Raw genomic sequence first — 25,693 nt, forward strand, 5'->3', positions numbered from 1 at the left:
AAATTAAACGAAATAAACATTTGAAATATATGAGTTTGTATGTAATGTATGAATATAATATACAAGTTTCACTTTTTAAATGGAATTACTGAAATCAATCTACTTTTTCATGATATTCTAATTTTATGACCAGCACCTGTATATCCTTGCATTATAATTAAGATTTTGGTTCAGTTTAATTAATAGTTAAAAGAAATGATCAGAAGTGTTGTTTAACTTTGCCCTCAGAAAGGAAACAAAGAACTGAAAATAAGATTTAAAGGAGAAGCCACAATCGTTTTTCATCTGTGCCACTGGATGATGCTTTACAGTGCTACAGATTAAAATATATTGTTAGAGTTTCTCAGTTGAACTTCCACTGATTGACGCCTCCTTTCATGCAGTTCCTCTCTGTCTTATTTGCATTAAAAAAAAAACATACATCCCTAACATAAGCACAATGACAGTTGTGTGATGAAACTCAGACATGCTAACTTTTAAAAAGGAAAACAAAAAGCAGAATTCAAATTCACCGGTTCAAACCCAAGACCCAGTTGTTGCAGTAATACCTACCAGTACAAATAAGGCTTGTCTTTGTCAGCGTTGATGTTGTTGAGAGGGTCCATTCGGAGCCACGTGTGGAATGTAAATCCATTCTGGTATGGCCATCTTGCAACAGGGGGCAAAGCTATCGCCTGCGGAGAAAGACAACCAAATGAGACGGCACGACACGGAGAAGCAGCAACATGTGGAATATGAATGCTTTTAAAATGTTTGAAAAATCACTTGCTCCTTACAGGCAGTCATGTGAGTAGCCAAGAGAAAATAAAGAAATGCAGCATAAAAAATTACCTCAAAAGAAATACTAAAATACATATAAATATATACATTTATATTTGTGTTTGTGTCGTCTGAATTTTGTATATTCATCATCAGGACAATACAAGAACAGGAAACCGCAATATCTAACCGCTGAGAATAAGAGTTCTGAATAATCAAAACTAACCTAACCTCACAAGGCAGCATTCTGCATTCATAAATAATCAACAGTCTCATCAGAACAGCATCACATACAGGGCCAAGAACCCGCAGACTTGTTAAAAGAAGGCCTAACTGGATGGAATAGTGGGGGAAAGGTTTACACACGGTGAGGGACGACTTCCTATAAGGCGAATGACACCGACTGCCAACTAATTTGTAAAATAGAACGACTTGCACGTTAGTATATGACAAAATCTTTTTGAGATAAATACAAGGTCATGCCACAACATACCTTGTGGCAGGAAGAGGAAAAAAGCCGCAGAGCAACTTCAGTGTATTTGGCAACAACATCTGCATCAGCAAAACAGTGTTTCTGTAATGTTTCACCACAATGAAACTAAAACTAAAGCCCAGCGTTTAAAGCACAGAGCAGAAAACCTTCAGAAAATAAATTATGTGAATGATAACAAAACCCTAATTGTTGGCAGAGAACGAAGAGGCAAAAGCTTAGAAGGTTTACAAGGCAAGGTACAGCTAAAGTTGTCAGAAAAGTGACTGAGTGAACAAAAATAATCTCAATGTGAGAAATGCAGACACAAATTATTCTTTAAAAGAATTGAGAATGCCATCATCAGAAAGCAGGCTGCGGGACACGTATTTCTTTTTGACACTTTGGAAGATTTTCTCCGAGCGCAATCTGATGAGTTTTGAAAGGGGTCTCAGTTTCACTGCAGCTTAGACAGCACTTAGTATGATGGGGATTTAGAGAGCCGACGACTTCTTTCTTTTTTTTTCCATCCTGTTCATTAGTGGGAAATATCTCTCAATGAGGACAGAAGACAGGACTTTCCCCCCCAAAAAAGCCGGAGCGTACAGTAATAATGGGTTTAAACTGTGGAAGCTCGCTGCTGATGAATGAATTCTTAGTCACTCGGAGTATAAACTATGTCGTCTATCAATGAAAAGTAGCCCCTAATCTTACCACTCGCGCCAAAACGCTCGTTATTTATGTGTACACGTCAACGGAGAAGATTTGTGGCGTCGTGTGTCGTACTCACAGCTGCATTTTTCCCTGGAAAGCTGAAGAATGAGTCAGGGCCATGCCTGTGCGCCATGTACTTCAGAACTGACAAAAGCTTCACTGCATGACGTGGCTGAGGAAGGAAACGCACTGAAAATTATGCATTTCACGCTGCTTGTTATGTTTACTGCCTATAAATATATTGTTGTTACGCACATGCAGCTCAAGCATGCAAAAAAAAATAATGTTGTTCCTAATTTAATATGTTCCACATTACAATATCAATAACTTATCAATTCTTGAATATGAGTCCAAAAAGAAGCACCTTATAGCTGAGATCCTTTCTTTCCCCCCCTTGCTCACTAGAGGTAATATTAAAGGGCTAAAAATAAACTTGCCCTATTTTCTGACTTAATTAGAGTCAGTGATCAGTGTGTTGCAGTCATTCTTTTCTGCTCTTTATTTGACAAACTTTCAGTCCCACTGGTTCTATAAAAGTAAATGTGACTAATTGTTTTGGAAATTGCAAAGTTCTAGTCCTAAGAAGAAAGACTAAAAGTACAACTCTGAGTTCAGAATTTGTGCAGATGCTTACAAACACTTTCATATAAATAATGCAATGCTCCTCAGGATCTTAAACTTGTGATTTTTGGTGCCATGGGACTTAGCTTAACGCTAACAAGGGTTCGACCTGAGAGGCTGCAGCAGTTTCAGCGTTGCGGACGCGTTACTCATGCGAAGCCAAGCTACCGAGACGGCTCATCATGCGGCGACTGACTCACCCACTGGCCTTTTTCCCCTTGTAGCTTGCTGAAGAAAAGCTTCAGCTCTTTCACGGTGATGCTGTAGCTGGCGAGCACACCTAGCATGTCCACCTGCAGGTCTGTGAAATGCATATGAACAAACACAGCAAGAGCCAGAGATTATACACAGACATAGGATTGACAGGAAACACAAGCGCACATTTATCCTGTTATTCATACACTTGAGTTCTTGTCATTTTCATAAACAAATGATAACAATACTAAAAGAATCTAAGGTTGACTTACCAAATAGACTTACGGAAAAAATCCTTGCTATTGTGCTTTTTTCATTAGTTAGTACAAACTCAGGATGAGTCATACAGCGATGAATCTTTGACTAGTGAACTATTAATGAGTTAAAGTGGTTTAATTTTTCAAAAAAAGAAAAAAAAGGAGTGACAGTAAAACCTGCTACATGTATAAAATTGCCTTCGCTGCAAACTATATGTTGAGGTTCATCAGTAAATACCAAAATGTTGGCAAATGTACTCTAAAGACAACTTAATAGTTGTAGAAAATGTTCATTTTTAAGCTATTTAAGATTTGTTTCCAAATAGGAACATATCGCTGGTATTTATTTGATATAGACTTGGGTAAATAACATTTCTACCCGATGCTTTAGACTTTCCAGTAGCTGCTGGACTGTGCCAGCCTGGTTTTACTGCTCAAGGCCTGTGCTGTTCTAGCTGGAAAAAGCTCACCGAGCCGAGGATTAATTCATCCCACTTTGCAGATGTGCAACGTTCTGCTGAGAGATGAGACGAGATAACTCGGGCAGTGCTGCGCGACTAAAATAACAGTACATATGAAACTCCTTGTGCTCCACCTCCACAAAGAAGTCTAATACAAATGTCAGCAACAAAGCTTTGTTCTAGTTGGGATGTGTCGTCATTGACTGGATAAACACAATTAAATTAAGTAGCCCTGCGTTTGTGAACACGTAGACAAACGTTTTCTTCGAAGGGGAAAATTGGTTTTTTAAAAAGTGAGGGAACTTAATCTGTACTGGAATTTTTACTTATTAAATGTTTTTTTCTTTAGAGCTGAAATCATTTTTAAGTTGCACTTGACTTTCACCATCCTGTCTTTTGTGGATAGACATACATTTAAAAAAAATCCCCAAAATTAACTTATTCAGCTGTGGTTTTCCAATTCCACACGCTATGAATGAATAAAACTGATTGTGAAACTCTGTGACACATGCAGTCCGTCTTTTTAACATTCATTCCCTTCATCAGAACCTGATTGTGAAAACAATTATTTCCTGTCATCGCTTGCCTTCGATGAAATCCCCTTTTTAGACCCACAGTGTAAGGGAAAATTGTTGTGCATGTGTGTTTATGATTTCTTTTTTGTCTTTTGTAGATGCCTTCAAACTATCAACTAGAGCAGCACCACTTCCTGCTACACTGAAGTCTAAACATTCTATGTGCAGGAGGCAAGGTTGACCAATGGGAAACAAAAATCTGAATTAGCCTTTTTTGTTTTTTTGACAGAAATGATAAAACAGTATTTCTTATAACTACTCACTATTATAATAGTATTCTGATAACAGTATTTTAGAATATCAGTCTTTTGCATTCAACCTACACACGGTGTCAACCTTTGTGTTGGAGCATCATTTATTTTACCGGAAAACAAACAAACTAAAAAAAGAAAAATGTGGAAGGTCGTTCTGTATGTTATGTACCTGTACCCTTAAAGTGAGAGCTGTACTCAATATATTAAGTAAGACATTTTCTGTATGAGTGGTGTTTGAAGGCTTGAAGGTATAATTTCTCCAAAGTGGTTTTGGGATCACCACCAGGAGCTAAAATAAATTGTTTCGAACAGGTAGACCTGGCTTTGTGACTCAACCTACTTGATGCTGTAACCATAACGTTGACGAAGCAAGCAGTCAAGAAAATGAATATGATTTTTTTATTTTTAAAGCACATTTTCTAGAGGAGACTGTTCCAGTACCTGCAATCATGCTGTCAGCTGTGGATATACGCTGGAGCACCTGCTGGATCAGCCCCACTTCAGTGCACGCCTGCAGGTTACGGACGCTTTTCTTGAGGATGGCCGTAAAGATGCTCCAAACCTCGGCCTGACAGTTCGGCTCGCACTTCTCCAAGAGCTCCACCATGCACACGACGCTCTCCGACTCCTGGATGATGAAGTTCATCTCAAGGTCAAACTGACCACCGACCAGCTGGAGAACCAAAGCAAAAAAAAAAAAAAGCAAAGTCTGGTTAGATGAGAGTGACGGAGAGAGCGATAGATAAGAAGGGAAAATTGGCAAACGCGTTCATATTTTCCCCACATTTTATGCAAATTATTAAAAGGAGCTGTGTGTGTCCATGTAACTGTGTGTAAACCTTCTGAGGACAAGTATTAGATGACGACGTATAAAAAGGTCAGGGAAGCAACTCAGGTCTGCCAGCCTATCTTTAAGTCTGAGAAATCAACCAATTTTAGAGATAACCTTTAGGCGCTGTGATAAACAAGAAGCACCAAACACAAGCAGTCGTGTCAAAGTAACCAAGTTAGACATACAGACAGACAAACATTTGGAAGAGATTTTAGAGGTCTGTTGTTCCTGCAGGTGGCTCTGAAATACTAACAGCATCTGACACAACCTGCCAGACACAACTCAGGGCTTCGATTCATCTAAAGTCAGTATCTGAGAGAATGCAAAGGTTGTTGTGGTGTGAACCTTGTGCTGACATCCAAGCATCATTTTCCATATCACATTCTTTTAAAACATTCAAACATGGCATCAGCCACTATCCTAAAAGAAGGTTTTATATCCCGCTACAAGAAAACAAATGATACGTTAGTCACCCTCAGATGAGATTTCCAGCTGAAGCCTATTCAAGGGCAGTGGGGTGGAATGGTTATCTCGTGGCAAAGAAATAATGTTCTGTGTGTCTGCGGAAAAATGTATGAGCCATAAATGTCATCATCCGTCTCTTCCTAACAGTCCTGATGACAATTGTATTATTGAACCCTGCCTAATAGAAAAAGATAAAGAAAATAACAACGCTCTTATCAAATTAATTTTGCCAAAAGAGGCTGTCATGTTTAGAATAAATTAAGTGTGACTGGACAAAAAAAAAAGGAACATCTGACAGTTGCCCTGGGTTATTATTCTGGCTCAGTGTGAAAACAATATGATTTGATGCAATAAATAGAAAATGTTCCGTTAAGATGAGCGTGTGTATACTACAGGGAAAATGGTAAAGGAGGTAAATGAAGCTGCAGAATCTTTGGGGATGAGGAAGAAAGTAACAATAGGACTTACACACAGTTAACCACTCCTACCTTTGCTTTCCTCTAACCAGGCATGCGTTCATTCTTTCATGCTCTATGAAAGACCATGCTATCCTTTAACTCCAATTAAATGTCCAACACTCTTTTCTTCCTCTTTTACTGTATGTATCATATGAAACATTATGTCAACATGTAGCACCATCATACCAGTATTTGCTAAAATGCTGTTAACTCAAGGTCTTTAAAATGTGCTAAACAACTTTTAAATAAACAGCAAATTAGGAGGAAACTCTGATCCTCTTACATTGAGGGGATGTAGTCATTTTTAATTGCAGTATGGAGCACTGTGAAAACACCAAATAATTTCACTTGTTTTAAACCTCCAAACTCCCCAAGTCTTGTGGATTCACTGCCAAGTCATACTTATTCAAGATGAAGAACAAGTGCAATTCAGCACTGAAATGTGGAGAGCTAGTTCTGGCACAGGTTTCCAACGGAGTAGAAAATCCCAACATCTATTTATGGATCTCAATAAAATATTTATTAAGTATGTGGAGGGCAATGTTTAAAATAAAAAAAATGATGTGGGTTATTATTTATTACCTCCCCTGCACCTGACTTTTCATTATTTGCTCAGCAACGATGTGTACTCTGTGACATGTGCTGCAGGCATATATGTAAACTATGGAGGGTAAACTGCTCTGCCAGGCAGGTTAGACAACTTTTCTTAAATGACATCAATCTAAATTTGAGCTATGATAGTTTGCCAAGACTGATCTCAACACAACTGAGCAAATCAACCATAATTGATCCAGGCGTTTAATTTACACAACAGAGGAAGCACAACTAAACATCACACACAAGTAGCCACCATTAGGAATAAACAAAGGAAATAAAACTGGGGTCAAAACGTCTACCAAATGCCAAACATTGAATGAAATTGGTGCATAGGAACGGAAACAAATGGCATTTAGAATGCTGCCATGTCTGACTTCTACCAACTCGGCTATAAATCAAACACCTCTTGTAGCAACTTGGTGGTAAATGTCTCCAAATGTCATTACCAAACGTTAGGAGCCATTTTACCACAGTAGCTGATTTATGAGCCTGACACTGTACGCGAGTCATCCATCCATCAGGTCCGGCTGACCGAGGAATGACACGGGGGGGGGGGGGCTTGTGTCCGGATGTCACGTCGCAGTGACAGACACCTGGCACCCATCCAAGGATAATAGGGCTGAATTTAGACCCATTTTGTCACTCTTTGCCAACGGGAACGACTTTGAGGTGACGATTAATTGAAAAATGACCTTGTTAAATTATCTCATGGTGTGAGGTGCTGTTTGCAGATATCTAAACCTTCTGCCTCCCCATTACCGCCGCCACTGTGGCGCCATTAATCTCCCTTGTTGTGCATTGTCCACTGAAGCTGTTCAACGATCAGTTTTAGAAAAACAGAAAAATGGACAAGACGTTGCTTCATCATACACAAAAACAGTATGCCCTTGCTTACTACAGACTCAAGCTTTAAGACCCCCATTTTCCTTTGGATTTATTAATATTTAATCTTGTGCATGCAATATTCAGCAATTATTTTTTTGTTGTTGCCTTACAAAGAACAAATCCTGGTCATTTTGTCCTTCCACCAAACTGTGCCCAGCTGTTGTCACTTCATACCTCTCGGCTAAGAAAAGATTACTGCTGCACACCATGCAATGCAAAGAAGAAGCACAGTTTTCTTGACACAGCGATAAGCCAGATATTTTCAAAAGTGTACTCCAGTACATTAAAACGTGTGCATGGGGTCTCGATCGTGATGCATAAATTAGGCACATGCCGGGCACAGACTCTCAGCACTGCAGGCTCACTGAAGCAGATGCTGCTCGTATGAAATCCAGAGAGTGTGATCCTTTGTGATTTCAGCCAAACATCCTAATTATTTTATGAGTTTAATGCCTATCTAAGTAGACCTGTATTATTATTATTTTTAAAAAGTTCTTCTGCTTGAAGCCCATACTGTTAACTTGAAACAAAAATCAAAGGAGAAGAAAAAATAGTCACTAATCTTTTTCACATTCCACAAAGCAGAGCTGTTGTAGATGGCACAGAGTTGTTTCCAGCTTATTAATGACTTTAATGGTTCTCTAATTAATTAGAAGCCTTCTTCTTATATAAAAGTCCTCCAGGACTTTGTTTTTGATCAGTTTGGAGAATTTTTATGACTCATTATTTGCTTGTTGTTGCCATTTACTCAGTATTTTTAAGCCTCCGGTGCATTTTAAAATTGCCGTGTAGGTTAGAAGGTTAGAATATTTAGTTTAAGTCTAATACGCAACATCCAAAAACATAAAAATCACATTCCAGCTTCAAATGCTACAAAATACAGCAATGAAGCCTAACATGGCAAATGGTGTTGCAATGACAATATCCTGCTGTCATGAAAACATCAGGCTCAATTATTTGCATCGCTTCATTTCAAAAAACAGATGAAATATTGTCAGCTTGAGTTTTGACCACAGCCAGTGAGAGTCCAACACCTATAGCTCCCATAAATGCCAGCTAGACACTAGATCTCTAGCTGGGTAACCCTGCCCGACTTTTCTCTCCAGAGGTCTGTCTGAATTAATCATGGCCGGGCAGCTAAGCAGCCACTGGGCTGGAACACAAAGCACAAACAGGCCTCCGACATCTCCATGGAGAACAGCGCTGGATGATGCCAGAACTAAACGCCACGCTAAAACTCCACGAGTCAACTTCATTTACGAGCTTAAGCCATGAGAGTAAACAACTGCTGCCGTTAAGACCTTTCCATCCATCTGCATGATGTGCATTTTAATTTGTGCTCAAAAAGCAGAGCAGGAGGGGGAAAAAAAAACAAAAAACAAAACTGTTTTTATGCTCAGACTGAAAGTTTGTATTTGGATTTTTCAGATTTTAATTTGATATTATTCATGCCACCACCTACTGATTCACTTAAGATTTTAAAAGAAGGGCGTGATTTTTTTAGATATTTTTATTGATTTAAATTTATTAATTTTACACCAAGTCAAAAAAACCAAAGAAACAAATAAGGGAGTAAAACTAAAAGAAGAGAACAAGTTTGCTTAAATGCAGCACAGTTTCCTGAGATCTTCTTTGAATAAAACACTCTAGTGAATCATCACCAACAAGTCATGTCCAGCTGAAGATGAAAGAAGGGAAACAAATGATGGTCATTTTGTAACAAAGAGAAGAAAATTACCCAGCTTAAAGTATCAGGCAGACACGGTGATGTTGCTAAGCCACTGCAGGGGAATGAGCCCCTCTCGGAGTGTTTGTGTGCACTTATGTGCTGATATTAGTCCTTCATTTCAGTCCCTGATAAAACCACAATTAGCTCTAATTATTTGAATACAAAGTGCACTGCAGGAAAAAGAGAATGCAACAATGAGGCTTTGAATTGGTCTGAAATGTAAAACTGCAGCACATTTATTAGGTTAATATCTCTCAGCGTGCTTTAAAAATATATTTAAAAGGAGTTAAGAAAAAGATTTTAACATAATATTTAATACCGCTCTACAGCCAGCATTATTTCTGAGAAACACAGCGTTGTTGTAAATCAAGCCTGAAAACTTGTTCAAATGTTCCATGACTAAGTTCAATTTGTCCTTCACAAGAGGACTTTAAATGCCAGCTTGTGTAACATTTCAGTACGACTAGTTTTCAATCTATTTTAATGTAAACTAAACCAACAAACTACTTAAATGAGCTGTCAGAGTGACCATGCTTCTATCACACACACACACACACACACAGACCTACTTTCTCCAACATCTCTTTTAAGTGGATCTATTTTAATAAGCCATCTTGTCAAACCAAATGCAGTTTGGTTTATTATTTCAAAAAGGAGCCCCTTCCCTACGTGACCCAAACTAAAATATTCATCAACAGAGATTCAAAACGTGAGTCGTGATATGACATCTTATAATCCACCTCTCCTCGCTGCTGATGGACACTCTTATTTTAAATGAGGGGAGAAAAAAAAACAGCCCAGGCAGACAGAGAGGTCAAGCAAATAATCTGTACTGAAAGCAGTCTTGTGTTAATGGTGATAAGGTGACACGAGCTTCTGATTGAGAGAACGACGGGGAAGTCTCTTCTCGAAAATTATAGCAGCCTTTAATATTTAAATACTCCCCATCTCAGACCAAATAGTCTTTATAATGCCATCACACGTTCTGACAATCACTTAAAATGCTAATAAACTAAACTTTATGGAAAGTTGCTCTTAAAATTGCACCAATTTAACATAACAAAATGATCACTGATAGATAGTTAATATTTTTTTATCTTGAAAAGCAACAGCTCTGAAAAAAAGTTGTGTTTAATAAAATGGAAAACAAGGAATGAACTTTGATCATTCTTCCCTTTGTATTTAGTGCAAAACCTAATTAATCTGAACTTAGAAGTCCGATTATGTGACGCTGCTGAGCACGTTCTGTCTAAAACTGCTGCCTCCCTGACACATTGAGGCATCCTAACCGGAGCAGAAAGGGAAGAGGAAAGATGTTATGATAACAGAGTTTCTAATAATATCTTCAGAGGTACTATGTGCCAAGCTTTTGTTCTGAGCAATGCCTGACAGTCATTTTTACACTTTATGAAATGTCATGATTCCTACAGAGCAGCTGGATAAACACAGATTCTTCTGATATTTGATTGCGTAAGAACTCACAGACAGCACGCATCAATGCTGTGTGAAGATCACAATATACAGTTCTTACATGCAAACTGACCAGTTTTTTTTTGGATTATGCCATTTTTACTGTGTGAACAAACAATACTGACCTAAAATCAACAAGAGATCATCATTAGGAACAAATCCATCTGCCTATAACCATGCTACTCCATCTTACGGACATCATCAAAATGTAACAGCAAAATAGGAAAAGCACCACTAAGTTCACATCACAATGACCTATCTATACAGTAGTAGGAATGTTAAAATACATTTATCAAAAAAAGAGCCTAGCAGTTTTTTTTTAAATCACGTTGGGAAAAAATTTATTGTTGGAGAGAAAAAGAAAGAATTCATATAAACTTGTCATGTTCATGTGAATCCACTTTTTTAATATATATTTAAACATGAATGCCTTAGACAAATTAAAATTCTTCAATAAATACTAAGGGGTATTAAAAGATATTTGCATTTTAAACCCTTCAGGCCAACAGAATCTAATTGAATGTGTAACTAGTTTAACTTTAATGCCTGGTTTTAGATTTGATAACAAATTAAAAATTGACCAAGTTTTAATAAAGTTTTTGGAGAATGTACTTTGATAGAAAAAGAAATAAAAAAGAATTTTCCAGACCATCCTGCCCACACACAAACTGCGTTTTTAGTTCGGAAAACTCATATTTTAAAACCCGCTTTCCAAAATTGGGATTTTTTTTTTCCCCTTTAAGTTTCTGCTACATCTGAGTGGACAGGCGATAAAGAGAAAATGATGAAGCAGCCTTCTCCGCGTATGTCCACTATCAGCTGGTGACCAAGAAACAAACAAACAAACAAACAGGGAGCTGTTTATTCTGAGTTATTCTCGTTTTATGCCGACCCTGTTACCGTCAAACTTTGGTTGTGTGCTGAAATGTGGAGAATCTTTAACCAAGCTAAGGATGTTCTCTATATTCTGATATTTTGTTAATGTGGGGGTTTGTTGTCTGAATGTGTGGACCCCAAAACATACAAAAAAGATAGAAAAAATAAACATCCATTTAAAAAGAATATCCGGAGGAGTGTAGATGAGGCGTAACCAGTCACTGAGAGTACTTTTGGCCTTGTTGCTGATTGACTGATTAGCATCTAATTAGAGTCAGTAAAATGTCTGACAGTAACTAAAGCCTTTGGTTCACCAAACACTATATTATACTGTAAAAACATTCACTTGTATTTTAAGTGAGTCCTTGTATACAGTCGCCACACACAGCTGTGTAAGTGACCTCTTTAACATTATCTGCCAATCCAGTTTACGTTGAAGGGTGGCTGCTACTGTAAACAAAAGGAAAAGGCTTGTCCGGAAATGGCTCTCATTAGACATCACAGTCTGAGCCTTAAGGCAATCTTTTGGTTTCACTGACCAACTACGACTGAGCGCAGGAATGTGACTCAAGAGAGTTACTTGTTCTATTCACCAATAGGCATTTCAATACTAAAATTTGTGCTAACGAATGCTTTCTCTGCTCCAGTGGAACGTGTCAAAAAACAAAAAAGGAAAGAAGCCGTTTGATCACAAGGTAAACAACAAACTTCACTGTGTTCTATGATTTCAGTTTGCATAGTAGCAGTAAAACGCAATAAAAAAAAAAAAAGCAGCCGAATCGAGGAAGGAAAGAATGAAATAGATAAACATTAGCCATTATTGAGGAAGTCCAGTCGGACTCAACAAGAACGCTCTTCCTCACTGGATCACTTCAACGTCTAAAGTGACCTGCGTGTTCTTTGTAAAGAAATACTGCAGTTTTGTTCATTTCACATGTATCAAAATGGGCAAAAGTTGATGGTGATTGGACTGATAATCCCTCTTAATCCTCCTCAAACCTGTATAAATGCTGACAACAGAAATACAACAGTGATATCTGGTTTGATTAAAGTCGAGCAGTTTAGCTCTATTTCACAACTAGCTCTATATGGGATTGATGACCCCAACAGATAAACCTTAACATTTCAGAAAAGATTACTGTTCCACTCTCGGCTGCTCTCCTGTTGAGGACATTTAAAGCCTCGGCTGCAGAGTTCACTGCACTCGACAGCAAGTATCCTGTCACACACAGAAGGCAACACAGACTTACTTTCATCAGAGAAACGGCTCTAATGGCACAAGAGGATGAGCTTTCAGCAAGGCTACCTGTATTTTCTTAATAACCTTAATCCTTAGCCTTTGTGTCACAGGATATTATTAGTGGAGTTTTTTTTTTTTTGCCATGACTGAAACCCCTGCAGTACATTAGAATAGAGAACAAATACGAACCCCGGCAAGTCAAGGTGTTCAGTGTCATCTGTAACTAACAACAACAATAACTAACAACCAGCTGATCTCGTATGTCTGCACAATGCCGAGCAGGGCTGTATAAAGTGATGAGATCATGAGCAGTGGCGGCTCAGGACAGCCCTAATCCTACACTGTTTGCTGCTCTTGCCATCCTCTTGTAACACGTACAACCAACATACGAATGCTGTTTTAAACCAAGTAAAAATGAAAAAAAAAGGAAAAGCAGATCTAAAAATATCCCTATTAGAACGTACATTTCAATACTAGAACATACCTCTCTGATAAAAGACATTTATCAACACATTCTGCAGCCTTGAGTTTTGCGTCCAATCTAAACTGGTCAGTATTGATTTATGGAAAACCGCACGGCGAGCCGTAAGTATCAAATTAATGCAGAAGTTTTTCAGCTGCATTTGTAAATTGGGATAAAAAATCTTAAATGGAGATCCAGGAAACTGCCCTCTGCAGTGCATCCTGAAGCAGTAATTCCTTCCACTTCAACAGGCTTCCTGTAGTTTGTATCAACTGTGGCTTCCTCTGGCAAAGCTAAAACTCTAGTGAACAAAGGAAGCTCTTAAAGGGGCACTGAGAACCGAGATAGAGCTGGGAGATGGGAGCAAAAATAAATAAATCCAATGCCTTACATCTCCATATTGATCTTGGAGTATTATTTACTAAGGTTTGAGCGCAACAGTGGGTATAAAACACCTTTAACACAATACTTAAAGATTGACAAGTGTCTAGCAAAGTCAAATCCATGCTTGATCCAAAAAAAAAAAAAAAAAGGTTAACTGGACTTCAATTCTGTAGTGGAAGATGCTTCGCTTCTCATCCGAGGAGCTTTTTTTTCCTGCCTCTGTTCTCAGACAACACATCGTATCAGAAATTGCAACTAATAGCCCATTAAGACAAGATTTTAACAAATAAATGAGTTTAGAAATAATACACTGAATAAAACAAACTTTGCAGCATTTTGTATTTTTTCTTTTTATCCAAGTACAAAAAGGTGAAATAATTATTTAATAAAAGTTAAATAATCTAAAAATTTCATTCAATTGCAGAAGTAATTTCTTTGATCAGATTAGGATTATCTAGTGAAGTTCACCCATTTCTTAGAACTGATCTGTGATTTTTCAACTCATTGACCTGACTAACACAGAGTGCACTAATAATAAGCAGTAAGAATAAAAGATGAATAAAATTCTCACCACCAGTCATCTTCTTACAGCACAAAGTTCAGCCTTGTGGCTTTTAAACATGTTAACTTGCCACCGACGTAAGTATGGTTGCCAGTATTTTAGGACTGTTTTCTATACAGCATCAGGACCACAGCCAGGCCTCGTGGGGACACCAAATGTTTGGCCATTCTTGATGTCTTGGGTATAATTCAAGGAAACGTCTGTCCTGTGAGATGCCAAACTGATTACCTCTGGGATCTGTCAGCATGTACGGTGCATTCGACCCTTTGACATTTATTTTTAGCCACTTTAAGCAGCTGTTTCAGTGGATGTTTGAATGTTCGCATCAACAGACTTCTCCCCAGTTGCTGTTTATCAAATTATTCTTTAGACATTTAAATGGAATTTAAAAAAATGGGGTGTATGTTGGGATATGGGTTTAGCACAGGAATGCTGAATGTTCAGAGCAGCATGTGATTTATTTATGAAAAGTATGCAATTTTTTTTTTATTTAGCTAGAATTAATTTGATGTTGAACCCACGCCCAAGAGCAAAACAAGTTGCTCGGCCTGCGCTGCTTGTGTAGGGTTAGAAGCTAAAGTCTTTTCATGGAATAAACATCACACACTGATAAATTTCAGAGACAAGGTTTTTACACACTCGAAAAACAAATCTTTACAAATGGAACGCAGTGAATATCACAGCTACTATCCGGACCTATTCATGAAACCGAATGTTAACGAGAGCACCCCCTTCTTCCCAGCCTCTTTGTTTGGTGGTTTCCTTTTTAGCGGAGACAAATTAACATCTTCCCAGTTAGATATTTTTGTGAACAGCTGTCCTTTGTCCAGCTTTCCCCACAGGCTGCAGCTCTCCCAGAAACAAGATTCTGCAGGATTCCCCGTAAATAATGCCTGGTGTTCTCGGCACATAACTGGCCTGACAAACTCCCAACCGCGCATGAGCTAGTTGCATCAGCTCGCAATAACAAAGCGTTTGTTTAATCGCTGGTCAAAGCAAACTGCAAACACTGCAGTTGTGCAGAACTGATCCTAGGGCATATATAATATTACTCAAGTTGCACTCATATTTAAAGTTAATGCTTATAGTAAAAAATAAAATAAAATAAAATAAACTACGAAGCTTTCAAAGTAAGCTTGTTAGTCTCATGAGTGTTTTTGCTTAACATAGAAAATCACATTCATCACAACCACACTTCTTCCTGTCTGGTATTCAATTAGCTAAAACGGAAAATAGATGAAAACTCCAAAACTGTAGAGGGAAAAATTGAGGCAGTTTACATTAAACCTGTTAAAGCAGCACATTATTATTAATTATTATTAACTATATTTGGTTTCCTTTGAGTAATCTCAAGCACAAGGACTAGGGTAGGGATGTTCCAGTTCTTGTTGTGACAGGGAGAGGCAAAAGAACCACAAGGCAACTTGTATAATATGAACTGAGCTAACAAAAAAGCTCACAAATGTATTAATATTTTCTGAATAAAATATTTTATTGTTACACCCACCATGTATTCCATTTGGTATTTTTTTCAACCTTCTTTATTATTGCGCTTCTATATGTGGTGAAAAAATAATAAAAAAATAAAAATCAGCAACAGCAGACAGCATGTCATCTTCTTGAAGGTTTTTCACCCCGTAGAATATTTCAACCACTACTCCGAGTGTTCTCAAATTAAAAGGGAAAAGGAAGAGGTGTGTGCAGAGGCAGGGAAAACATTAGCAAAGTTTAATGAATACATTAACACTATATTAGAGGATTTACTCATACTAGCCTGTAGTTTGGCAAAAGCATTACACATCTTTTACCATCTGCATCACTCCATACATGCAACTAAGGTCCACTAAAGCATGAAGACTTTCAATCAAATCAAATTTGAAACCTTTCCGTAAAGCAGACCTCGTCCCATGAGAACACCTGCATTCGTTCAAGTTCAGATATCTGTAGAAAGTATTTAAAATCAAACTATATTTAAATGTTCGAGCTGGTCAACAGTATATTTGCATGTGAGGAATCAAAAAAAAAAAATCAAGAGTGAATTTCACCTCAAAGGCTCTGAAACGTGGATTAACAAAAGAATGTCAGGCGGTAATATTCACAAAGTCATATTCAGTTTCAGATCGATAAGTTGCAAATGAGAGCAGCAGACTGAAGCATATTATTAAATCTGAGTGCACCCAGCTCTTTGGAGACAACATAACCAGTGTGATTCTGAATGGGCAGGAAGGGATTTCCAACACACCTGACTGTGTATGCAGTTAACGACTACAACCTTAAACACACACACACACTGATGAGAAGAGGATTTCTCCCCTCTGGAGGTAAGCTCCTTATAGGAGGTTTTTTTTTTTTTTTTTCAAACCTGCACTGCAGTCCTAAAATTTACCAGAGACCGTCCGGAGAGGCGACACGTGGGAAAACAAATGTCTGCAGCATTTACTTTAGGCCTCTCGCAGAGATTTTCCCCAGACAGCCGCATGATAAAAATCTCTGCGAGACTGCCTGCTGAGGGAGGGTGTGCAAATGTAGCTGCAAATCTTCCAAAACGTTCATTCCAGGGCGCCAAGGAATAAATGTCCGTGCGGCTTTATTATCGCCTGCCGCCACAAGCGGATGGTAATGCTTTTGCCTTTGTCTGCATGGGTGCATTTGCCCGTCTGTTAGCAAAGCATCTCATGAACCACCAGAGGGATTTTAATTAAACTTTCAGAAAGAAATCATTGGATGTTCGTCTACAGCTGATTAACTTTTGGACTCAACCAAATTCAACATGGCGACTACAGCTAATCAACATTACATTACGAATATGGGGCTGAAGTTGGATGTGGTAGTAGCCGAGAGTCATTCACAACAAATACTCTGAGCTCTAACACATCCCAGGACAACTTTGAATTATTTTCAAAATTTGACCAAATCCACAATAACTTTTCATGTCTCAACATAAAACGATCTGGCGTTAAAACTTTGGCATTAAAAGTAGGTGGTGATGTGTATTCCTTCAAGTATTTCTAGGCCTGTATTATATAGCTGTATTGGTTTTATTGTTGACCTTTACAGTACAAACTTTTTTCAAGGCTTTCAAAGAGTCTCATCCAGTTTTCTCAACTCCTCAGACTATTTGACAGCTTAAAATGAATAAATAAGGAGAAGATGAGCTACTAATTTTAACTCTAAAATAACACCACTTGAATGTTTTTCTTGTTGGACGTTTCCTTGATAATACATTAAATATAATCTGACAGTTTATTAACCTTGAATGTTAATTTATAGTACGCTGAACTTAAAAAAAAGCTCGAGGTCGAGTGGAAAAATTATTCTTTGCACATATTCACTCATTCCAACAAAATTCCAGCAAATTAATATTTGAGATTGTGCTGAGACACAAACAGACAAAGTAATTATTCATAGCTTCTGTTTATCACAATTCTTTGTGAGCTACTGTAGAAAATAACTCAATACTGCAGGTACTGCATTATTCATGTGTCTTACTACAAACAGGAGGGAAAAAGACAAAAAAAACTTGAGGTATTTAGGCACTTAGCTGCCACATGGAGCAAACTTTCATAACCAGTTTGTGAAGACACAAATGCACACCCAGACTTTAACTAGCAATGGACCAATCAGTCTGCTGGTGACTGGAATCGGCCGATTTTCACCTTGAATGGTGACTGGCCAATTTAAAATTCTTTTTTTCTTTTGTTTTTGTTTATTTGATTTGATCTGAATGCACCATAGATAAGCACTTATTTACTAACTATAGTTTTCCCAGTGACACAGGAAGGTACAGTAGCTCTGTAATTTGGTGCAGTTTTTTTGAGGACAAAATATGCAAATATTAGGAATGCACAATGTTTTTTTAAGAATTTGACCAGAAATTAGAAAAACAAATATATGTTGTATGCAATAATAACTAATAATCAAAGGGAGTTGTCCCCCCACCCCCATTGTTATCAACATGCTGTTTAGAATGGAACAAAGTGAAGATTCGACACAATCAGATGGCTTCCTTAGATAAATAACTTATACTAATGGGTGTTTTATAACGTATGTGAATGCCCTGAGATGGCTTTGGTTGTGAATTGGTGCTAAATAAATAAACTGAAGTGAAGTATGCTGATAATTACACTTCGAGAACGGAAATCAGAAATGGCCAAAATTAGAATCGGCAGATTAGAGTTTAACGAAAACAGGAAATCTGAGCCAGCCAAGAAAACTGCAGTAAGTTTTTCTAACCAACTAACTACAGTTAGTTTCTCAGTCGATTCACCTCTTTTACAAATGTCATCGATTCCTGAAGCCACCAGACCATTTGTCAACACAATTCACCAATGAGGCCTGCTGAGCACCATCTTGTCCTTGACGGCTCCACCATGACCCAGGACTCACCAGGACCCCCCAGGACAATCCCAACTGTTACCCCAAAACTCATGCTGGCAGGTCAAACATCCTCACTGATCTGATCTCAGAACTATAACTATTAAAAGCATGTCACAGCCAAAGTGATGTAATGGCCACAAAAAAAAAAGTGGACTCTATTGTTCTGGGAAACACAAAGGTCACCTAAACACAAAACAAGCGTCGAGCCTCGTGTTGAAAACAAAATGAATCATGCATTTAGCACTATCAACAGACTTGAATCACGCTTGTTTAGACAATGTGGTCCAAGCTGCTTTCAGCTATAAAAAAAAAAGGAGGAAGGGAGACGAGGTGTGACCGTGGGCTTGGACTGATGCGACAAATAACAGAGGGAAGCAGATAGGATTTCATTCAAGTGTCAGATTAGAAGGCTCTTTGTTATTGCCAGAGAGGTCAACGCATGCCCGGGGAGAGAACAAGGATTTCCCTCACTCCTCTCCTCTGCTACTGGTGTAGGTGCTGCTGCATTCCTCTTTAGATCTCACACAGAAGCAGGGAATTTAAGTGATCTACTTGTAGTAACTTCGATTGAGATTTCTGGTTTTAGATGAGACCTGTTTTTCCAACAACCATGTTTAAAATCAAACTTCATAGCACTAAGTGATCGTTCAAATTTAAGGATTTGCGTCTTCAACAAGAAAACTGTTCGTTGTAAATGTCTCAGTGTTTCTACTTGCAACCAGGGTCAGTTTTTTTTAAGAAAAAAAAAAAAAAAAAAAAAAAAAGTCAAAATAACCTTTATCTGCTGAAAGGGAAAATAAAGCTACTAGATTATTTTCACAGTTCTGACACCTGATCGGTTCCAGGCGGCGCAGAGGAAGGAAGGCAGCGCACTATTTAAAGAAATGCACAAAAGACTAGTTCAAAAGTACTCGTTTCACTTAAGAGACCCAAAGTGTCAAAAAACAGCCCAATAATACAAGTTATAATAATAATAATGGCAACCATCAAACAGATACTGCACACGTTCAGAAATGTATAAATAAGACTTTACAAATAATAGGATGAAACATTTGTTTCACAAAATGTTGGTCAAACCTAGAAATTAACATTATGTGAAATCTTGTGTGATAATCTGTTAGCACTTGGAGTATGTGTTTATCAATGACTGTCAGCTACTACCACAACTATTTTTGGCTCAATAGCTGTAAAACTCATTAAAGTATAGCCATTCTTCTTTAAGCTAGGGTCAACTAGCTGTGGTGGCCATCTTGAATTGGTGCTAATATTTACTTCAAGTAAAATGTATGAGGTACAAAGTGTAATGAACACATGAACCCCTTTTTTTATATTTTTAGAGCATGTGTGACAGATTGTTTCAGGTATCCATTTAAAGTTTCCTACTGTAAATAAAACTGGAGGTTTTACAAAAAACCTGGAGTCCATCTGATTATTCTTGTTGAGGCATTCAGTCATGTATGTTTTTAAGTATAAATGAGCATATTCTATCAATAAATAAATCTCAAAAAGTACCAAATGTTCAGAGGTTATGTGTCCAGTTTTGGCCTAATCGGCTGTCCACAAAGCCACAGCCGTATCATCTTACTTTGAAATAAAGTCAAGGTTACGCTCGCCACATCCCACACACACACACACACGCGCGTTCTTCTCGCTCGCCTCCAGCCTGGCCCACGACGGCTCAGGACAGCTCTTCATTCCAGGGCAGTGAATTAGTCAGATGGGTGACCAGACAAGAATTAGAGTTACTACGAGTGTCTTACTGTGGCCTTGATTTGGTTTTATTATTTAAAGCAGAGCTAAATATCTTGTTTCTGGTCCCCTCAGAAGACATGGCTGTTGAAGCATGCTTCAGTCATGAAACAACAGAACCGTTTTGACACAAACATTTCCCATCTGAAGTGTCTGCTAAATGTGCAACTGTTAACCCTGCCTCAAAACAACTTCAAAGTGTGAATGCATCGTTCGGTAACTGTTACAGCACAGACAACACAACTCAAAAAAAAAAATCAATCAACATTCAAAGCTCTTTGCAGCTTTCAGTATGCCGTTTCAGTTAAACCAAATTAAAAATTTAAAAAAAAACTACAAAAGAAAATGCTGCTTCCTGTAAACCTGCTGGTAGCAACCTAAATCACACGGGTTCACACAAGTCACTCTGCGTGAGCCTGCCTGTCTTTAAAAAGAAAAAACATCTAGCAGCTGTAGAAACGTAAACATTTACCCATGAGCAAGTACTTTTTTTTTTCTCCCCTCCTCTCAAAAGTTGGCAAGGGGTCAAAATGTTTCTGACCATTGAACTTAACTTTTAATATGACGCCAGAAAAAAATTCCTGAGTGTTTTCTCCGGCTTTCTGAATGTTAATCATTGTTTAAAAGTCCTTTTGTGTGACAGAAACTTGACATATTTTAGGCCTCCAATTTAACAACCGTAACTTAAACAATATTACTGTCATCTTATTATGTGCAAAAATTTGGTTTCAGTTCTATTTTTTTTTTTTTTAAACGATTCACTACGTAATCATTTGATGCCAGCTCTGTGCGCTCTTTTGGAGCCTTTAGGGTTTGCAGAGGATCATATTTAAGAAATGTTTTACTGACAATAACAAGTGAGAAAATGACAGCGCGCAGGTGGTTGTAATTAGTCAGCCTATAATGAAGACGAAGGTGGGCGCGGCTGTGCTTCTGACGAGTCCTGGGGGTGAGGGGGTGGAGGGGGGGTGGAGGATGATGTTGACAACATTGGAGAAAACAGAAAACACCTGTGCGGGTGGACAAACAGAGACCTGCAAAAGCCTCGATAACTAAAAGAACTAAAAAAAAAGGACGATCCAGGGAAGGCTAGCAAACTGCTAGCCCTTTAATTGTTTTCTTCAGTTGCGCCACATCTGATTTAAACAAACAAATAGTTAGCCAAGATTAGTACAATCCAGTGAGCCATGAAGAACAAAAAAAAAAAAAAAATGTCCAAACAGCAACAAAACTGTTGTTTAGAATCCTCCACCGCACAGGTTTACAGACAAATCTGAATGTCCACAACTCTTAAATATAATGAGAATATACTGCTCTAGTTTATACACATTTACTTAAAGGGCTGTTTCCATTAGGACCTTTTATTTTGCCACTTTGGAGCAGAGGCACCATCTGGAACAGGAAACTGTAAAAATCAAAGACTCCTTTTTGCTCTTCACCAAAGTCCTGACTCCAGGCAAAAATAATAAAAAATTAAAAAAGATTAAAAAACACACAGCCAGCAGATTACCTAATGTGAATCCTGGTGCTTATAGCCTCAGCCCACATGTCAGAAGTCATGACAACCACCGCTGTGGTGACTTGTGACACAGAGACAACACTCCTGCAGAAACAGTTCTAGTTCTCCACATATATGGGGCTTAAGACACAGAAAGCACATACACACATATACATATATATATACACATATATATACATATATATACATATATATACACATATATATACATATATATATATATACACATATATATATATATACACATATATATATATATATACACATATATATATATACACACATATATATATATATATACACATATATATATATACACACATACATATATATATATATATATATATATATATATATATATATATATATATATATATATATATATATATAGATGCCGCCAAAGAGAGGACTTGAGCGTTTGCGGCACGTGAGGTTATCAGCTAATGGAAGGCGGAACGGAGGGTGTGCTGAGACAAAGTGTTGAGGTAATCATAATAAAATGTACAGCGTCATCTCATGACCTGAAATACCTGTGACCAAACTAAAAACTGAGTCCTACCAAAAAAAAAAACAGCAGCGATGCAGTCAAATATACAAAACCACACTGGATGCCTGTCCGAGGAGCTCCACAAGTTCTTGATTTGCAGCAGATTTTCACCTGAAATAAGGCATATTACATCTGCATCCTCAGTGAAATTTCTACTTCGCACGTCTGAACTCCAATTACATGTCCCCACGTCCCAAATTGAGGACAGCGAGCGACAGACAAAACGGATTTGAACGTGAAGGACAAGGGCACAAGCAAAAGACACCTTTATCGTTAAAAATACAAACATAATCAAAGAATTAATCGTGATTGTGGCCTCCAAGCCTTTATCTTGGCGATAGGTTTCCAGTCAGTTTCAGTGCCTAAATCTGAAGGTCAATGAGTTTTTGTTGAAATGATATTAAAGCAGTAATCGCTTTGATAATCAAATGATTATGAACTTTGATTTTAAAACTGATACTTGATAAAAGCACGTCACGCTGCTGGTTTGCTTTGTTTTAATCAACTAAACGTGGCGTAATTGGGACAATGGAAGAAGGTCTGATGAGAAATAAACAAATCCTGTTTTTTTTTTGTTTGTTGTTGTTGGTTTTGGTGATGAAACTGGCATTAAACTTTAATCAGGTCATAGCTGGAAGAAGAAGAAGAAGAAGAGGAGGTGTCTGTAATTTATTTGCCGACTCAGCAGGGGTTGCAGTTCACTTAATGACTTCAGACATGGAGGATGAGCCTCCCTCTCTGAAGGACTTTATTGTTTATCACACAGTGACAAAGCAGTTCAGCAGGTTTCACCTTCACCTCATCCCCTCCCACCCAGCCTAACTTAGCGGAAACTCTGGTTCAGCGTGCTCCGTCCTCTGACGCTACGCTCCCTCGTAGTTTCATTCATTCTCATGCATGTGCTTTAAGGGCATTTCCCAACTTGCCATCTTATGTAGTACCAGTATAGGTAACAAATACTGCGCCTACTTTGACTGACCTGGATACGTCACACACACACAAAAAACACTGCAGCAGCATCCCTGTCATAATGTTTGTGTCATTGCTGCTCCCGTCAGAGTCTGTTAAAACCTGAACATTTCTTCTCTCTGATAATTACAAGTAGGACGCACAAGATTCCTACAGGAGCGATTTAAACGATTAAAAAAGCCTGAGAAGCTGAAATAAAATTGCATTTTCTTCAAAATTCAGCATGAATGACTGCTGAACTTTACCAAAGCAGCTGAAACTGAGTTGTTGGAGCTAAAACAAGCAGAGTATGAGCTAAAATCTAAAAGAAGCACAAATGCCAGCTAAAAGCCAGAAGTAGCATTCGGCTTAAAACAGCAGAACGTCAGCTGAAAGCTTAAAGCAAAAGAACGTCAGCTGAAAGCTCAAAATCAGCAGAAGGTCAGCTGAAAGCTCAAATCAGCAGAAGGTCAGCTAAAAGCTCAAATCAGCAGAAGGTCGGCTAAAAGCTCAAATCAGCAGAAGGTCGGCTAAAAGCTCAAATCAGCACAATGCCAGCTAAAAGCTCAAATCAGCAGAACATAAGCTAAAAGCTCAAATCAGCAGAACATTAGCTAAAAGCTCAAATCAGCAGAACATTAGCTAAAAGCTCAAATCAGCACAATGCCAGCTAAAAGCTCAAAGCAGCAGAACGTCAGCTAAAAGCTCAAAACAGCCCAACGTCAGCTAAAAGCTTAAAGCAGCAGAATGTCAGCTAAAAGCCCAGAGAAGCGGAACATTAGGTAAAAGTTCAAAGTAGTGCAATAGTAGCTAAAGGTAGCACAAGAGTAGCTCAAATCTAAAAAAAAAAAAAAGAGCAAAAGGCTCCTAAAATGCATCTTATGCTACTAGCTAAAACTAGTGGCATAAGATGATCAAATCAGAGGCAGGAAACTGAAGCAGATTTCAAAGAGAAGCTTTATGGAACTAAAGACATTTAAATGCATTTCTATGGAGGAAAGTATTTTCTAAAAAACAAAAGTTAAATGTTTTGAAAAGTATAAAAAGTCACAGCAAAGTATGTGGAAGTAGTTAGACTGCAACAACAACAAAAACTAAAGAAACAAACATTGCTGAACCAGCATTCAAACCAATCCAAAGTGACAGAGAAAGCAGGTTAACTCAGGACAGCATTTTCTGCTAACTTCTCAGAGAAAACAGCCACGTGCACTGCTTCACCTGCAAACTAACACTAACACGAGCGAGTTGGTATTTTTCGTTTTGATTATTATTCGTGGGTTTTCTGCGCGTGAGCGTCTAGATGTCACGGTGCCATAATCTCGGGCCTGTGTGTCCTGAGCTCCCGTGGTAATCAGCTTACCAGGTTGAACACCGTCTCCACGATGTCTCGGTTGGAAACTTCCCCAACTTCCACCAGGCCGGCCAGCACGGCGAACTTCATCCTGATGCCCCTGATGGGCACCCCGGGGTTGAGCCCCGCGGCTCGCCCGTCAGCCCTCCCCTCAGCCGGCTGCGCTGCCTCCGCGTTAGCCATTTGCTAAGGAAGAGCGGGACAGGTGGCGTTCACAGGTGAGGCACCTGTTCACCTCCAATATGGTGACAGGGAAGAGGGGGAGGAGGAGGAGGAGGAGGAGGGCGGCTCTATCGCCCCTTCGGCTGAGTTGTGGGCAGTCTACAGGGCGTTCTCCTCCCCATCCAAGGCTGTTAAGCGAAAGAGAGTCTCAAAGAGTGGGTTTAAAAAGAGCAGGGAGAGAGGAGAGAGAGAGAATTTGTTGGCGGCTGATACACAGCGAGGCTGGAAATGTCACCGCTCCTCCACACACACACACAGAGTGAACTGTACTCCTCTGCTCCGTAACTTGAGACCACACGGATGAATTAATGTCTTTAAAAGCCCGTGGAGAAATTCGCTGCAGAGCCCAAGCTGAGAGAGACGCAGGTGAAGCAGAGTTTCCCCTCCTCTCCCTCCGGATCCAGTCACTTTAATCTCTCCGTTCAGCAGTGGAAGTTGCTCCTGTGTGTTACCGAGTCCACAGACTTGACAGGTAGCGCGCTCGGCAGAACCAAAAAAAAACAAAAAAAACCCAACAACAACTCTCAAACAGGAGCGGGTAAGTCCGTCAGCAACTCCGGTGGAAGCCGAAAACGGACGGAGGTCCTCGGCAGACTCGGCGGACGCGGTTAAATGGCACGGTCGAGCCAGCTGCGCTGCATTTGCTTCCTGATCCACTCCGGTAGCTTCAGTTCGTCACCGCCATGACAGTGTAGCCCTTCAGCCCACGGCGCA

At 38.8% G+C, this 25,693-nt stretch overlaps 1 protein-coding gene across 5 annotated transcripts in view; it reads right to left on the reverse strand.

Moving 5' to 3' along the window:
- The window catches only part of lrba (LPS responsive beige-like anchor protein), a 174,937-nt gene extending 149,244 nt beyond the window's left edge, over positions 1–25,693 (reverse strand). For 3 of the 5 annotated variants that reach the window (XM_037974594.1, XM_037974595.1, XM_037974596.1), the window contains exons 1-5: positions 24,767–25,693; positions 4,747–4,978; positions 2,764–2,864; positions 2,019–2,114; positions 553–674 (exon numbers count right to left, since the gene is read on the reverse strand). In XM_037974594.1, the coding sequence (XP_037830522.1) occupies positions 553–674; positions 2,019–2,114; positions 2,764–2,864; positions 4,747–4,978; positions 24,767–24,940 (725 nt within the window). In that variant the 5' untranslated portion in view covers positions 24,941–25,693. The remainder of the gene's footprint in view (positions 1–552; positions 675–2,018; positions 2,115–2,763; positions 2,865–4,746; positions 4,979–24,766) is intronic. The other 2 variants (XM_017405811.3, XM_017405820.3) reach the window with 2 other exon arrangements.

This window comes from Kryptolebias marmoratus, linkage group LG3, assembly GCF_001649575.2.
Source record: "Kryptolebias marmoratus isolate JLee-2015 linkage group LG3, ASM164957v2, whole genome shotgun sequence".
In the NCBI taxonomy this organism is placed as follows: domain Eukaryota; kingdom Metazoa; phylum Chordata; class Actinopteri; order Cyprinodontiformes; family Rivulidae; genus Kryptolebias; species Kryptolebias marmoratus.